The following is a 17,039-nucleotide window of genomic DNA, read 5'->3' on the forward strand; positions in this document are numbered from 1 at the left end:
CCTGCGCCTGCTCGCCGGCCGCAGCGGCGGGGCCTCAACGACGGCGAGGCGAGGCCGGCCGGCTGGAGCGCTGCGTGCTCTCGGCGCCCGCGGCTGCCCTGCCTCTTGGTGATGTGGGTGCGTGGTGGGCCAGGGAGAGAAAAGGAGGAATGGGTGGGTGGGTGTGTGGGTCAATGACAGGCGGGTCAAGGTCACATGCAAAAGGACACGCACCGGACGAGAACGACGCAGAGAGCGTCCGCTCGTGTCCGTTTCAGACCCAAAGCCAGCCCAACTTTGCTTCCAGGATGGGGCGAAGCGGACAAAAAACGGACGTTTTTGAGGATAGGGTTGCGTGCTGGGTATCCTCCTCAAGAAGACGTGGCGGCTTCTACAAGACACCACCAATCACTTCATAAACTAGTGTGCCAAAACAAAACTAGTGTGCCAAAACAATTCATCCAATAACTCCAGGTAAAGTAATACATCATCCTTTCTTCACTGGCATCTCCAAGAAGTAGATGATGGGAAAATATGAGCAAATCATATTGGTCTCGTCGATGTTCTTCATAGGAAGAAATCTTGACACTGTCAAATGAAACCAACAATGAGATCCTTTTGTGTAGCGCCACATACATAATATTTTTTATAAATGAACGACTCTCGTCATCAAGACAGAATGTGTCCGTAATAGATGAGAAGTAATAAGGTAAGAGGTAAAATATGTACTGGTAAATTCAAATAAGGTGAGAGGAGATAAAAGGACTATGAAAGATAATAATGTAGGAGTAACACACAAGCATGCGTGCTAAACCTCTAACATATTCATAGGAACAATTTTATAATTTATAACTACACAATGACATTGTAACATATAGCACAATGAGTCAATGACATAGCAGTTGCAACATTCGTTCTTTTTAACATATAACACAATGGCATTTTGACATAGTAAATTGAGCATTCTTGATTCTGTAACTCTTAGCACAATGAATTATTATCACATAGCAATTAAAGCATGCTTGTTTTCATAAATTACATAGCGAATAAAAACCAAGGCATGTGACTCTACCTATGCGAGCACCCGCGAGGCCTAACATACCACTTCTCCCCCTTTGACAACAAGTACCAAAAAGGGTGAAGGAAACTAATGAGACCCAAATGATCACTCCTCATCGATGTTGTCATCGTCGGGGACCCCCTGTGAGAAGATGTCGGTCTCAGTCGGGAAGCCAAACTCAGGGATCGGAGGAGCTAGAGGGATAGGATCATCATCGATAGGTCTCCCACCTCAGGCACGAAGACGAGCCTTATGCTGGTTGACCCTCGTTGTATGACATGACTCCATGATAGCAACATTTATTGCATTGACAGTGCAGACAGTGATGATGGCCTTCTGGGACTGAACAAGGAAGCTAGCAATGCGACCAAGGAGTTCCGCCATTGGCCTTGCCTTTCGGGAAGGAGCCATAGGTACATTACCCTTGGCCTTGTCCCTTTTCTCTTCATGTGGAGTCCAGAATTGATGAGCAACAGTATCCTGTACAGGAAAGGAAGGGCATCATCAATGAGAGGCAGCGAACGCTGTTTGTGCGGCCGAGGAGGCCATCGCAAGTGAGTTCCTGTGGAGAGGTCGCGCGCCTCCTATGCAGATGCACTTCTTTCCGCTGCAATTTCCGATGAATAACGAGGAGAATGACAAGATGCAACGCATGGTGGCTAGCGGCCATGAGTCTCCTATGATATGCTGATGGTTGATCGAGGCGGCGGGTTTCAGGCAACAGAGGTGTGATGCAGTCGGGAGGAGGTGGAGGGAAAAGGCATGGCGAGATCCACGTACCAGAGTTGAGGGGAGGTGGAGGAATGGCGCGGCGAGTTCCTTTGATGGCGCGCTGGTGGTGGGGAGAAGGGGAGCGGGTGAGATTTTCGTTGGATAGAAACGAAGCTGCCGAGGATAAGGCTTGTTCGCGCCGTGACAATCCCTGAGCGAATTAATTGAAAAAGTGACGTGACAGGAGCCCATGCATCAAGATTTGCGCATCCAATCTAGCGGCCCGCGACACGTTTGATCCCAAATGTTTAAAATCTGATGTCAGACTGTTAGCCTTTGAAGAACCAACCTATATGATTAGGTGAATAGTGATATTCCAGCTCTTCAGGGTTCAAGTTTTCTTGCTTGTATTTATCCTGAATTTATTTCAGAATTTTCGGTGATACGCGTTCAGTGAAAGAAGACGTTCTCGTCGATTACGAGGATGATATGCTGACCCAGTCTTTCCGAGATGCTCATCGGGGTAGGGTGTGCGTGTGTGCGTTCATATGGGTGAATGTATATGTGTATATATGAGCGTATATGTGTATACATGAATGTCTGTGTCTGTACTGATGTTAAAGAGAAAAAGACTGTTAGCATTTGAAAAAAAAATTACTTAGATTGTGCATGTCTGACGTGTACCCCTATTCTAAAAGAAGGTGTATGGTGCTCTAGAAACAGGGAAATGATGGTGACAAGGCTGCCCATCGGAACCATGGGTCATGGGTGGATCGATCTGGGCTGGCCGGCTGGGGCCCCGTGGATCTCCAACAGCCTTTCCTTTTGGGATATACTACTGCCCGGAGAGGTCGGCCGCGCCGCTTTCCCTCTCTCAAGTTGAGCCAGCCGCATCACTGCCTGTGAGCGAGACGTGTACACATCTCCATCTCCGTCTCCACCTCGCTCGATCCGCCTGCACAACCGGCGCTGCCCCGATCCCCAAGAATCCGATCCAGGGATCCATGTCCATGGCCGCCGTCACCAAGAAGAAGAAGGTCATCATCGACACCGACCCAGGGATCGGTCCGCATCCACCCATCCGTTCTTACGAATCTTGTTTTGTCGATCCCTCCTCTTGTTTTTCTCGATTTATTATCATCATATCCCCCTCCTTATGAATCTTGCATTGCGAATTCGCCGGGGATGGACGAACCGCAGATGACGCCATGGCCATCTTCGTGGCGCTCAGGTCGCCGGAGCTGGAGGTGGTGGGACTCACCACCATCTTCGGCAACGTCTACACCGCCCTCGCCACCCGCAACGCGCTGCACCTCGTCGGTCCACCCCACCCCACTCCACTCCCTCGCTCGCATTTTGACTTTCAGCTTTCATGAGTGGATCTTTCTGATGCTAATCGAGTCCATCTCTAGCTTGATTTCAGCTGGAGACCGCTGGGAGGACCGACATCCCCGTCGCAGAGGGATCCCATGTAACAATCAAGGTACCCTTAGTTCATCAGATTATGTATGAAATGTATGTGCGTGTACAGCATCTCATTCAGTTAATTGCTGACATCTCCATCAGTCAAGAAGTCCCTGTTAACTGAAACTGAATGTCTGTGTGCTCCACCGTGAATAAAATTCAGAAAGCCACCAAGCTACGGATTGCTAGCTTCGTCCACGGTTCCGATGGCCTCGGCAACCAGAACTTCCCTCCGCCGGCCGGCAAGGCGCTGGACCAGTCCGCCGCCGCCTTCCTTGTCGAGCAGGCGAATCTCTACCCCGGACAGGTCACCGTCGTCGCCCTCGGACCCCTCACCAACCTTGCGCTGGCTGTCGAGCTTGACCCCTCTTTCCCAAAGAAGATTGGGCAGATTATTATCCTGGGTGGCGCATATTCAGTTAATGGAAATGTCAACCCTGCAGCTGAGGCAAATGTGAGTTAGTCCTATCAGATTCTTGTTAGATGATGTTGTCCTGTCACGTTTCCCTTCAAATTCAGAGAACAACACACTTTATGTCACCAGCTTCTTCTTTCAGAGCATTGATTTACAAATTGCAAGCTGCAATTCCAACAATTCATCATCTTGCCTTCACTGGTTAATTGGTTATCTCGATTAAACAGATATTTGGCGATCCTGATGCGGCTGATATAGTTTTTACCTGCGGTGCGGATATTTTGGCCATCGGAATTAACATTACGCACCAAGTACTCCTTTCTGGTAATTCTCTTGCTGTCCGGAGTTGTTTCTGTATCTTGTTACTTTTGAGACCTTGTTATATAGCAGAGCTGAAAATAGCAACATGATACTAATTGTGGTTTCATATATAGTGGGATATATTCTTCTTTCCTTGTGATTATATCATATGTTTTGCTTGAGTTAATCATACAGGGGTTAACAGCAACAGTGTGAACCTTTGGTTAATAACATAAGGCATGAGTTCGGTTCTAGTTGTTTTACCAACTATACTAGCTTAGAAGATATCTTTTCGAAGAATGAAGGCACCCATTTTGACACCGAGTGCTTTGTTCGCTCGGAATGATTTAAATTTAGTTGTCACTTGGTCTTCATGGATGACTACAGATAGTTAGGTTGCATAGATGTACCACCTCTTGTTGGATGAATCTATGTTTGATATTGACAGTTGCCATGTATTAGAAAACATAACATTTTGACGTGTCTGCAGATGTTGACCGGAAGAAGCTTGAACAGTCCGATAGCAAATATGCTCGCTACTTGAGCAATATACTGGGTTATTATTATGATTATCACATGGACGCCTACTCCATAACAGGTCAGTATGAAAGCAGCCAGTCAGTACACACTTAACTTGGATGGATCACTTGATGATGAGAAGCTGAACAACTAAAGAGACTTGAATGACTGATTTTGTGAGTATGATGAAATGGTTGCAGGAGTATATCTTCATGATCCCACAACTCTTCTTGCCGCCGTAGATCCGTCGCTGATGACTTACACGGAAGGAGTGGTGAGGGTTCAGACGGATGGAATCACAAAGGGTCTCACCGTTTTCGACAATACCAAGAAAACGTATGGGGAGATAACAGCGTGGTGTGGTAAGCCTACCGTGAAGGTTGCTGTCACGGTCGATGCCCCTGCTGTCGTGGAGCTCATAATGCAGAGGCTTCTCACGGACGATTGAAACATTTCATTTGCAATGCTGCAGTCAAGATTCAAGAACATATTTGTCAATGTTGCATTATGTATTGGCTACCTTACCATGTGCCTTTTTCTTTGTAGTTCAACACTTGACATTTACACTTGTAGTTCAACACTTGAGCCTTTTACACATCAGACATAAGGACCAGATTATAGTCCATTTTCACTTTTCAGTTCTCAATGCACATCTGAATCAATTGTTTGGTGTGTAAGAGGATAATTGGTTTGATGCCAACATTGGGCATTGCCAATACTTGGCAAGCCAACAATTGACAATATAAAAAATTGCCAAAAATGGGCAACTTCTTGTGAGGTTGGCAAGTAAACATAGTAACCAACCATTTTTGGCATTTGCCAAATGTTGGCATGCCAATTTTTGGCATCAAACCATTCCAATGTCATGCCATCATCAAGAGTTCTCAGGCAGTGCAACATATGGCAACCTGATCACCAATGGCTTCAAGGCTTATGGCAACATCTTCAAGGCTTATGTGTTTCAGCACCAAACAGTTTCCCAAAAATTATCATGTGATACAGAATAGTTCAGTGTATACAGATATTTCACGTGCGTCCCAAACAAAACAAAAACATAACTATATCTCATCACCAACGGCTTCTGACACGCTAAGCCTTGAAGCTACACGTTGCGCCCAATAAACACCGCACCCTGCAAAGCCCAAAGTTGGATCCACCACAAATTGCTTGAAAATGCAATTCCAGGGGCGTTCTTCGTGTTGGCAGAGCTCATGATGTCAAATGTCCAACGGCTACACTTATTCTGCATCAATGCCTAAAATTCTCCTCAGATACTCCATTTGCTCAGTCTCACCTTGAAGCTCCTCCCACTGTGATTGTCAAGGAAAACAAACTCTTAATATAATAAATATTTTCACCTATTCAGGTAACTAAGAAAACTAATGCTGAAATCCAAGTCAAGGTTCATATGAGTGCACAAAATGCCGGTACAAGTTCGTGTGAGCTCCATTACAGATAAACATGAGTAATAGGGAGAACCGGAGAAGCCTTTTCTTATAGAAAAAACAGAACAAGACATTGATTTCAGATGGTGGCATATGAAATCCTGGAAAATATGTCACGCTGTGGAGGAGTTAAGAATTTCCTTTGCGAATTGACAATAGATTAATTAATATGACACACTAATGAGTGTCAGGGAAAAGAAACTCTTAATATATTATCACAGTAATTCTTAAAATAGATATTCTCACTTATTCAGAGAACTCAGAAAACTAATGCTGAAATCCAAGTCAAGCTACTAAAATGTCCCTAAAGTTCATATGAGAGCACAAAATGCAGAACAAGAACTTTTTTTTTCTGTCCAACAAGTTCATGTGAGTTTACAGATAAACATGAATAATAGAGAGAAGCCATTTCTTTTGAAAAACAAAACAGAACATTGATTTGAGATGGTGGCATATGAAGTTCTGGAAAATATGACACAATATAGAGTAGCTGTGAATTTTCTTTGTTAATCGACGACAGATTAAACAATAAATTTGTAAAATTTACTAATGGTTGCCATCTTCAAGGTGTGACTAACCTCTTGGTGAGACAAGGAAACTAATTTCCATCCAGCAGCGGGTATGTAACGCCTTTTAAATGCCGTGTGGCCTAATGGTGTGCCTGAAAAACAGGTACACATCTGCATTAGTTTCTGCTTTGAGATGCAGAATCAAGTAGGGAAACAAGAAGAAAATGGACAGTCTTTTATCAGAAATGGTAAGTAAAGCACAGAAAGCAACAGACATCAATAGTAGAGGATACCTAAATTCCTTGAGAAGTGTGTCGTCCCGTCAATCTCAAATGCAAGCTTCTCATCAACTAACACCGCATCGACGGTGTAACCATCCACCGTATATTCTCTAACCCATTCATGTCCGGTGCTATGTAAAAGACGTCCGACATCCTTCTGGAACAAGGAGGTCGTCTTCTGATTGAAGCGCTTGCTCTTCACCGCTTTTGTTATTTTCTCTTCCAAATCATCTCTTAAGTCCATATTGAGATGTGGATATTCAAGCTTCAGAGACTGATTTGCAAGATATACCTGTGATGCGAACATTATGTCTTCCCTGTACTGATCAGAGACTCTCTGCTCTTCGTGTTGGCTCAGAGTGTTCCAGATATGTGAGAAGAATTGTCGGTCCAGTTGCCCAAGAACAGCATAGGACCAAGCAATATTGCCAAGCTGATCTCGACTAAAGTTTAGCGCATGAGAATTGTTACCATATTCTTCGCTCGAAGCTTCTTTGGCAGCGTTCTGCTGCATGTCTGACGACGATGGATCATAGACATTACATTTGAAGATGGCAGCATCCTGGAAAGCAGCATCAAGTGCGTCGAGCAAAGGACCGGGGCATTCATTAAGAGAAGCACATCCCCAGAGGAACTGAGCAAGCTCTTGCTCCTTGAAGGTGTGCACCAGTGTTGCTGCTCTCTGTGCCAACGCCGAGAAAAGGCCTGGTGCTGACTGGCGCATGGTGGCGAACGCTCCAGCGACATTGGCGACATTCTGCGCGTTGAAATCGTCAGCCTTGGAGATGGCCACGCCGGCAATCCTATCCATCTCCGGCAAGTAGAGCAGGTCACCCCCGATCTTGGACAAGGCCCAGCAGATGTTGGACACGCCCTGCGGCGAGCACTCCGGGAGGGACATCATGGCCAGCCCCACGAGCATGGACATGTCCCTGTGCCGCGCGAAGGCCAGCCGGTGCGTCTGCACCATGGACACGGCCTCCATCCTCCTGGCGATGCGGTGGAGCGCGGTGGCGATGTTGAGCGCGGTGAGCGGCGAGGGGCTGAGGCCCTTGGCGACGGCCGCGACGACGTCGGCGGTGAGCGCCAGCACCTCCTCGGCGGTCTGCGCCTGCACGATGTCCCTGTTGAGGGCCACCTCCTTGGTCCGGTTGGACGGCGCGGCGGCGAAGCTGGAGAGCGTCTGGATGAAGCGCTCCCGGTTCCTCTGCCGCTTTTCGTCGAACAGCCCGTCCCCGAGCTGCGCCACCCGGAGGTCGAGGTCGTCCAGGGTCGCCTCCTCGTCGCTGTCGAACTCGTCCCCATCCAGCGGCGGCTCCTCCTCGTCGGCGTCGTGCTTGCGGGGCTTCCTGCCGAGGACCCTCTTCTTCTGCTTCTTCTTCTTCTTCTTCTTGGGCGGGGTGACCATGCGCTGGAGCGCCGGCGTGAGGCCCCTGGCCTCGATGGAGCGCAGCGCGGAGCGGCGCGCGCGGACGCACCAGTCGGTGCTCGCGGCGGGGAGCGGGTCGTCGTCGCCGTCGTCGTTCCCGGACCGCGGCTGAGGGTCGGGCCCGAGGAAGTCGAGCTGCCACTGCGGCGTGGCGTCGTCCTCCTTCACGGCGGCGCGGCAGGGCGGGAGGCGAGAGGCGCATCCCCTGAGACTGAGGCTGGGGAGGCCGGAGAAAATGGGGTGGTGGGGCTGGGGATAATGGTGGTACGGGTTGCTGGAGGAGAGCACGGGGAAGGTGCTGCCGCCGCCGGCGGTGCTTCGGGGGAGAGGGGCGAGGAGCGCGGCAGCGGTTTCCATTGTTGGTTGCTCGGCTCAATCGGGGTAGCGCGGCTCGAGTCTCTGGATGGATAAGAAGGAATTTCAGCGCCTGGCCTCACCTGGGAAGGCTGCTTGGTTTTCTTGTGTTAGTCTGAAACTCTGAATGTGCACAGACTTTGCTTCAGAAAGTTCAGAGAAATTGTAACAAAAAAAATAAGCCTGTGTCTGCTAGTCTGAATGTGCACAATGTAGTTTCATAACTCAGGTCTGTGGTAATCAAGCGGTTAATATGCGGAAGTAAAACGGGAGTACTTATAAGCCGCCTTACCAAATATAAGCCGCCGCACAAATCCTACCAAAGATGATTAGTGGTGTTATGGATTGGTGGTTGAACACACTTGTGTTGCACTCGTTCCAAATCTCGCATGCGATGAGCATTGCGAGCGTCGCCATACCCTTGCGGTTAGCATGATTTTGAAGCAAGAAGTGTTCTCATCAAGCCTTAACGTTGTCGATGCTCCTCCAGAAGGTAGAATGAAAGCAATGGTGGCCAAGCCAATCACGGGCCAAGTTCCAAATCTAGAGGGAGAAACGGCATTGGTATCTCATATGAGCAACCAACTCAACGGTGCCACATTTTGGTCACCCGCACTTAGCCAATCTGCCTGGCGTCCAAACCCATTTTGTATGATTAGCCACAAAGAATTTGCAGTTGGGAGGAGCCCAAATCTTCCACACCATGCTAAAGCCGCAAAGTAGCATCCCGAGCTTCCACACAATTAAGTCCAGGCGGCCGTCAACAAGCTGTGCCTGAGACGTAAAGGACCAAAGGTTGAAGAACTCCTGGATATGTAGCATAAATAGGCTGTTGGAAGTTCATTGATATTCACCCAAGATCACCCACAAGGGCATCCTTGACTCGGTCGTTCTTCTTTGTGCGTGGAGATGTCAAAAAATGGAAGGAGCAATGTCTTTAGGTTGCATTCCGTTGACCCATGGCGAGTTCTGGAAGCTCGCCTTAGCGCCATCATCGATCATCGCAATGGTGAGAGCATGGAAGAGAACCATATCCGAGCTATCACAAGGGTTGCCAGTGCCCACCCATGTTCTCTCCCGCGCGGGCCACTCGAACCAAGGCCAACCGAGGCGTAGGGCCCGAGAGAAATTGCCCAAGTGCAGGATCCCAAGGCCACCAAAGACGGTAGGCCGGCACACCATCTCCCATTTAATTTTGGATTTCCCAGCCGAGACCTTGTCAGATCCCACCCAAAGAAAGGCCTTCCACAACCTGTCAATGAATTGCAAAACCTCCAAAGGGATGCTAGGGTAGGGGGTGATATGATAGACAGTGACGACCGTGAGAACCACCATGACCAAGGCCACAGGCTTGATGGTAGTGAAAAAATAGCCTTGACAAGGGGGAAGCTTGGCCGCCACCTTATCTTCGAAGTGTTGAAAGTGAATGTGCTTGAGGCGCTTGATCGACAAAGGCAACTGAAAACAACACATGGGGAAGGCCGACCACATCATATGGAGGCTTTGCATCATGTCGCCAAGGTCTATGTCGTCGCAGCAGATAGGGGCAAAGCGCGACTTGTTATCAACCCTGTGACCTCCCCAAAGTCATTAACGGTGGAGGAGAGGGCATGCATATCCTCCTTAATCGGGGCCACAAATATGGTCACATCATTGGTGTACAAAAAGGGGTAAAGCATCTTCCCACGGTCTCTGAAAGGATGCAAAAGACCACGCTCGGTGGACAACTATAAGAGGTTACAAAGGGTCAATTGTGATGGCGAAGAACGACAACGACAGGGGATCTCCCCGCCTGAGGCCGCGACCATGGCGAATGGGAGTGCCGGGTACACCGTTGAGAAGCACCCTTGAGGAAGACATGGAGAGAAGGTGGCAATTTAGTTGTGAAAGTGAGGGGTGAGCCTCGCCGTTGGAGGAGGTCAAAGATATACTCCCAGTGCACAGACTCGAAGGTCTTTCTTATGTCAAACTTGAGAAAGATTGAAGCCTTTTTTCGTCGGTGCAACCAACACACGTAAATGCGGACAAACATGAAGTTATCATGGATGCTTCGAGTCTTAGTGAAGACGCTTTGGGTGTTGGGAATGAGGGCGTCATTGTGAGGGGCAAGTTACATGACCAACAGTTTGGCCACAATCTTTGCAATGGCATGTGTAAGGCTAATTGGGCAATAGTCGATGATCTCGTCGGCACCGTCTTTCTTAGGGAGGAGCACACCATCAAATACTACATAAAGGCATGGCAACACATCGTCCAACAAGCTAATATGTCTTGTTTCATAATGTGTTGTCATGCCTTTTGCAGTGTTTGAAGAGTTATTTTTTCTGCCGTGCGCGCGATTTGCGATAATTGCGCGTGTACTTGTTCTTGAACATATCCAACAACTTGTTCGACAAATATCTCATCTTCTGCGTGATGATGCATGAGTTCATGTTGCCACGGCAGAACAATGACCCACAATTCAGAAACTCCTCCACGAGCGTTGTTAAAGGTACACGTGCGCCATCGTAATCCTTGCAGAGCCTCCCATCGATTTCCACAAGCCGAAGATTGTTGTCGCTATGCCATTAGCTGTATTTGGCCGGCCGACTCCGCCGAGTTGGTGTGGTGTCATTGTGAGAGTCGCCGTAGCTGGAGCTAGCATCCACAAAAGATGTGGCCGCACGGCGACGGCCTGGCAGCGCCATCAGATTCTGATGTCAATCACGTCCTTGACGTCCTCATCATCAGTGAGTAAAATTGTATCGAGAGAGGAGACGAAGAGTGGGCGCCATGGATTGCTAGGAGTGTTGACTGTCCTATCTCGAACGCTCATATATCTTCACTAATCACTATAATGAGGCTGGAAGGCAATGGAGGATTGCTGGAATGAGAAAACTATCGTGGCGCCAATTTTTTATAATTCATTATTCTCTCCCCTTGTAGAAACTAAAGGAGGCAAATGAAATAAAAAAAAATACAATCAATCACCCAGAAAGAAATAATACAATCAATTTGTGTACGTAAGGATACATGGATTGTTTCCATGCGGCCATATCAAGGCACTGCACTACGTGCATGATCTTTTCAATATATGACATACGCCAAAAATCAATGTCGATGCCATGCTTTCCCAAGAACAGGGAAACTACAAGCAACAAGTACAAACTGCAAGAATTAGAAAAAAAACTACAAACCAAAATTAGCAAGCAGCAAGTACAGGGAAACACTGGCTTCCAATTTCTTCAGCATGCTGGATTTGGATAAAAAATCAAAGGAGGGAGAAGGGCACAGATGATGAATAGTTTGCCCTTACTTACCAGGGTGCTCCAGGTTCAGTTCCTAATCTGATGCTCAGTTCCCTCTCCAAGCTAGCTATTGAAACCAAACTCTCACATACTTGCAGACGGGTCCCAGGATAACCCCTTCAGTCACTAGCGTATTCAGCTAGTGATCCAAGTGTGTTGTTACTCGTGCGCGACTTGATCGTCTTGGTTCTTGAGCGAGCGCCCTCTGCTTTGCTCTCTTCGTTCTGAATTTGTTCAGCTTATGCCTTCTTTGCTATTGCATACACTGCTAGAAAAAACCTTATACACAGAACCTTAGCAGTAGCGCGGGTTAAAATGACACGCTACTGGTACTTAGCAGTAGTGCATGTCAACATAAGGCGCTATTGCTACAATGTAGCAGTAACACGGCAAGGACAAAGTGCGCTACTACTAATATTGCCACACCGTTGCCACCAGACAAAGTGTAGTAGTAGCGCGTTCCCATCAAACGCGCTGCTAATAGGTAGTTTAGTAGTAGCGCTTTCGCCTAGCACGCGCTACTGCTAAACCCATCCCATCTTCTCCACTGGCCGCCCCTCACTCTCCACTCCCACTCTCCCCTCACCGTTCCACCGCCGCCGATGTTCGGCCCTCCCCCGCCGCCGCATTGCCGCAGCCGTCCTCGCTCCTCCTTCCTCGGTATGCGGCGCCCCTCCTCCTCCTCCTCCCATCGCCCTCCTCCCTCCTCCTGCCGTGCCCTCCTCCCTTCTCCTTCGGTCGCGCCCTCCGCCCTCCTCCTCCTCCCACTGCCCTCCTCCCCCCTCCCACCTCCTTCTCCCTCCTTCTATCTCCTCCCACCCCCTCCTCCCTCGGCCTCCCACGCCTTCCTCCCTCCTGCCTCCCTCCATCTCTCCTCAGTGATAATGTAGTTTTTTACTGTTTTTTCAATACAATAGAATTTAGTAAGTGCTTCATTTACTTATGTTAGGTTTATTAATAGAACTAGTTTCACATAGTTTTTTTTACTGTTTTTTCAATACAATGGAATTTAGTAAGTGCTTAATTTACTTATGTTAGGTTTATTAATTGAACTAGTTTCACTAAGGTATTTTTAGTAAATGTTAGGGCTAGAACTAGGATGTTTTAGACATAGGGTTTCACTAAGGTATTTTTAGTAAATGTTAGGGCTAGAACTAGGATGTTTTAGAAATAGTTTGTAATTTTAGTAATATAAAAAAGTTTTAGTAATAGAAAATTGGTGAATAGCTTTTTTGAATATAAAAAAGTATTTTGAATAGGATAGAAAACTAGTTAATATGTATAGATTTTTTTTGTAATTTTGTTTTTCAATATGCAGGCTTTGTAGAGTCGTGTCTCCTTGGAGTGATCGTCATCTGAGCTACCTTTAGCTACTTCCTCTACACCCGAGGCGGTGAGCTAAAAGTCCACCTCCTCCTTCTCTACTCCTCGGTGTTGAATAGAGTAGAACTAGGGTATTTAGTTATGCTTCTTAACCAAATGAAATGTTCGGGTTATAAGATACATTGAAATGTTTTTGTCAATATTGAACCATTGAGATGCAATGAGCACCAGTTTATGCTCATGTGCGAATGCTTGTGATAATTGATTCGGATATATGAGAGAAGGGACATCTTTGTATCGCAGGGAAAATCCGAGTGGCCTATGTTTTGCCGGTGTGTTGATTAATTTCCGCTCCGGCAAATTTCAGGCGCTCGATATGTCCTTTTTTAGCAAATGTCATGCCAGATTTTTCCGTGAATTTTAGCATAACTTGTGCTAGAATATATATGAAATATCTAGCAGACCGGATTTTCTAGAAAGACATTTAAACGACATCTCGGGTTGACTTTAAGTCTGTCGGGACTCCACCATATGAGAGAAGAAGAATGCCGATTGTTGTCGTGGGGGTCGTTCGTCCTCTTCCTTCTCGTGATAGACCTTTTGGTAATGCACGTGAAGGAAGGAATTAGTGAGGGAGAGTCAACGGTTAGACGAGGCTTATACTGCTTCTCTCTACCTAAAAAAAGCTCTTCCATAAAGTAAACATGACCCAAAGAAATTCACGCTGGACCTGTGTTCCAGAAAATTTGTACTTATATTCAGTTATGCAGTAGTATTTTTTTTCTTGAGTCAAATTCATGTAAACAATAATTCTAGCTGTTTCTTGAGTCAGATTCATGTAAAAATTCGACAACAATTATACGGTAACACTTAACTTCTCAAATAATGCATAATTTTTTACAATACTCTAAACCAATAGTAGATTGTTGAAGGACCGAAGATCAATGTCAGTCGGAATTCAAGATGGCAACGGGGACGAAACCCATCGGGTTTTGCCTTCCCAAACCCATCCCCACGAGAAAATAGTAAACCCGTCACCGTCCCCATCACCGTGTGCGGGGCTAGTTTTCCGCCCGTCCCCTAAACCCATCGGGTTTCGGGGAACCCATGGGGAACCCATGATAAAATCAAAATATTTAAACAAACATAGTGACAACAAAGAATAACATTTCAACAGCAAAACAAGCACATTTCAGCAACATAACTTGAGTAAATTTCAACAAAAAACAATAGTAGATGGTTCAACAACTATATAAGTTCTGAAATAGAACTTATAGTTCACAAATCACTTTAAAGTTGGAATCATCATGGCATCTTTCACATCTCCAAGCCTCCAAACGACCATCTTCAAATCTTTCAATGCCAAATCAAAGTGCCAAGTACTGGGGAAGATCAAAACTCGCTCAAGCTAAAGTTAAACATGAGAAAAATATGCAGATTAGTATATGAAATTTGCAAGTACCTGTACTTCACCTGCATTCCCTCTTGAATGTCTTGAAGACAACTCCAAAAGCTTTGTCCTTATTCATTGTCAGCATCTATGAGAATCGAATAAGTAGTAATGAACATCTTATGAAACATTGCAACAAGATAATGATAAACTTTATGATGATATGTAAAGAAAGACACACCTTTATATTTGTTTCTTATCCAATCTTGTGAACACATCAAGGTCTCTTAGATTTCGGGGGTAAGATGACTACGGTGATAAAAAAATAATGTAATTTCGCGGGTATTCCCGGGTTTCGGGTTCAGGGACTACCGAAACGGATGTAAACCCATGAAACGTGTCGGGTTGTATAATGTGCCCAATAACAGCTCCGCGGGGATGAAAAGGTGCCCATCCCCGTTCCCTAATAGGGTAAAAACCCACGGGGACACGGGCTTCGGGGCCCCATTGCCATCTTGAGTCGGAACACACTTATTGGGGAAATTGCCAAAATAATTCTGAAGTTAAAGAGCCCGATGGCAAGTAGAAAAGGAAATAAGCTGTTATCAAACTACTAGATAAAGAAGAATGATCTGACATAAAGCCAACCTGACTGCAGCGGGCACACTTGACAGTCTGGAAACCCTGAGGTGTACTGAAATTTCAACAGAGATGATCGAAAAGCTTGGCTGGATCTGAAAGAGCAGAAAACGGACAGTAGTAAACCTGCAAAGGAAATTACACATAAAAATTCAGAAACAGTCACCACCAAATTGAATACGGTCCTGAGGTGAGGAATCGTGGACATAACTAAAGATGCAATACGCGTGGCTCAAATTTGATGGTAAAATTTGCATACAACGACTCGGCAAGCACACACCGCATGCAAAATGAGATCCCAACCAAAGAAAAGATAGGAGAGGAGGTGACTTGGTCACCACTACCTTCACATGACAGGACGGAGGAGGCAGCCGGTGGACGACGACGATGTGGGGAGGGGCTGTACACGGGCTGGTGCTCGGGGGGGGGGGGGGGGGGGGGGGGGGGGCAGCGCCCATGGAAACAATCAGGTTTTAGGAAACAAAAATACGGGATTTTAAGGAAACTGATGACGGATCGGTGCACCACAGAAGAAATCATAACGTTATCATGGAAGCAAATTATGCACCTGCTCAATTTTGATAATGAAGAACATCCAAATATTAAGGAAACAGATCCCAGTTTTTTTGGGAGGGGTAACAGATCCCAAAATTGTAGGACGTAGATGCTTTGTTTCTTATATCTTATATATTATTAATTATTATTACGAGCTGGGGTTTCCCTAAATAATAGTAGTATCAGGTTCCAGATATATAAGGACGTACATGGGGCTCCTTTCAATCGACCTCCTTCTCCGGCATCGCCGTCTGCAGCCGCCGCACCGATCTGCAAAGATGAGCTGCCCTGTCGACATGTTCGGCCCACTGCCGGACGAGGTCCTCTGCCACGTGCTCTCCTTCCTGCCCTCGCGCGAGGCCGTGCAGACGTGCTGCCTCGCCCGCCGCTGGAGCCACCTCTGGAAATCCGTCCCCGCCATCCGCGTCCGCGGCGAGGGCGCCAAGTTCCTCCTCTTCGTCAACAACCTCATCTTCGAACGCAACCTCGGCTCCGCGCCGCCGCTGCACTCGTTGGAGATCGACGCCGACGTCGAGGTGCGCCTCGCCTGCTCTTACTGCAAGCTGCTTGACTGCGACTGCAACTTCGACGACTACCGCCACCGTCGCGAGGTCAATGCCCAGGTCGACGACTGGGTCAGGCATGCCCTGCGGGCGGGCCGCGCCCGCTCGCTCAGGGCCTGCTTCGGTGAGACCCGGTGGAAGCCCCGGCGCGCCCTCCCTTTCGCTTCACCGCATCTGACGACGATTCACCTCGACGCCGTTTGCCTCAGAGGCGGCCAGCTGGACTTCTCCTGCTGCCCGGCGCTGCTGCGGCTGGATCTCGTGCTCTGCAGCCTCCACGGGGACGCGCTGGTGTCGCCCTCGCTGGAGCGCCTCGCCATCAACGACTGCCACACCGACATCTTTCAAGACCCCAACGCACCCGATGAAAGGTTCCACATGAGCTTGTCCACGCCAAGACTCCGTTTTGTGGAGATATCTGATAACTACGACAAGGAACAGTTCCTTGAGATGGCGCCATGGTTGACGGAGGAGAGCATCTCATACTATTGATGTGTGATGGTGATGATGGTTGTTCACCATACCCATAGACCGTGAATGCTACTACCAACTGGAGATAGTTCATCCTATATTTATATTTAGGCGATATATAGGAACACTACATTAGTCAAGCAGAAGCAAAGCCGTAGTAATATCTTAAATAATATTAGCACTTGTGAAAATCACATAAGACGAACAATACACGCTTTATCTATATCTGTTGTACAATGAACACCCGCAATACATGCATACTGAATTTTGGTAGGAAACAATTTGAATCGGTTGGACCACCCACCCGCAATCACATAAATCAGTATGAGCATCCATTGCCCCCTA

The 17,039-nt window shown here is 47.3% G+C and overlaps 2 protein-coding genes and 1 long non-coding RNA gene across 3 annotated transcripts; 1 reads left to right on the forward strand and 2 right to left on the reverse strand.

Annotated features, from left to right (window-relative positions):
- Positions 1-945: 945 nt before the first annotated feature.
- Positions 946-1,940, reverse strand: LOC123060244 (uncharacterized). The gene is made up of 2 exons (XR_006427819.1): positions 1,820-1,940; positions 946-1,519 (listed from the first exon to the last, which is right to left on the reverse strand). It is a non-coding gene; the product is annotated as an uncharacterized lncRNA (long non-coding RNA).
- Positions 1,941-2,510: 570 nt separating this feature from the next.
- On the forward strand, positions 2,511-5,086 carry LOC123060242 (probable uridine nucleosidase 2). The gene is made up of 7 exons (XM_044482847.1): positions 2,511-2,815; positions 2,951-3,066; positions 3,174-3,233; positions 3,378-3,668; positions 3,857-3,953; positions 4,420-4,527; positions 4,649-5,086. Exons 1-7 carry the CDS (start codon positions 2,515-2,517, stop codon positions 4,894-4,896), a joined length of 1,221 nt encoding a protein of 406 aa, XP_044338782.1. The 5' UTR covers positions 2,511-2,514; the 3' UTR covers positions 4,897-5,086.
- Positions 5,087-5,405: 319 nt separating this feature from the next.
- Positions 5,406-8,541, reverse strand: LOC123060241 (RAP domain-containing protein, chloroplastic). The gene is made up of 3 exons (XM_044482846.1): positions 6,696-8,541; positions 6,472-6,554; positions 5,406-5,758 (listed from the first exon to the last, which is right to left on the reverse strand). Exons 1-3 carry the CDS (start codon positions 8,467-8,469, stop codon positions 5,687-5,689), a joined length of 1,929 nt encoding a protein of 642 aa, XP_044338781.1. The 5' UTR covers positions 8,470-8,541; the 3' UTR covers positions 5,406-5,686.
- Between the last annotated feature and the right edge of the window lie 8,498 nt (positions 8,542-17,039).

Source organism: Triticum aestivum, chromosome 3A (assembly GCF_018294505.1).
Source record: "Triticum aestivum cultivar Chinese Spring chromosome 3A, IWGSC CS RefSeq v2.1, whole genome shotgun sequence".
Classification (NCBI taxonomy): domain Eukaryota; kingdom Viridiplantae; phylum Streptophyta; class Magnoliopsida; order Poales; family Poaceae; genus Triticum; species Triticum aestivum.

Excerpts from the sequence above, each read along its gene's own strand:
- LOC123060242 (XM_044482847.1), top strand. The coding sequence starts at position 2,515 with ATGGGTGGATCGATCTGGGCTGGCCGGCTGGGGCCCCGTGGATCTCCA. Across the intron at positions 2,816-2,950 it reads CGACACCGACCCAGGGATCG|ATGACGCCATGGCCATCTTC; the intron begins GTCCGCATCCAC and ends GACGAACCGCAG. Across the intron at positions 3,234-3,377 it reads GATCCCATGTAACAATCAAG|AAAGCCACCAAGCTACGGAT; the intron begins GTACCCTTAGTT and ends AATAAAATTCAG.
- LOC123060241 (XM_044482846.1), bottom strand. The coding sequence starts at position 8,469 with ATGGAAACCGCTGCCGCGCTCCTCGCCCCTCTCCCCCGAAGCACCGCC. Across the intron at positions 6,555-6,695 it reads ACACTTCTCAAGGAATTTAG|GCACACCATTAGGCCACACG; the intron begins GTATCCTCTACT and ends CCTGTTTTTCAG. Across the intron at positions 5,759-6,471 it reads TTTCCTTGTCTCACCAAGAG|TGGGAGGAGCTTCAAGGTGA; the intron begins GTTAGTCACACC and ends TGACAATCACAG.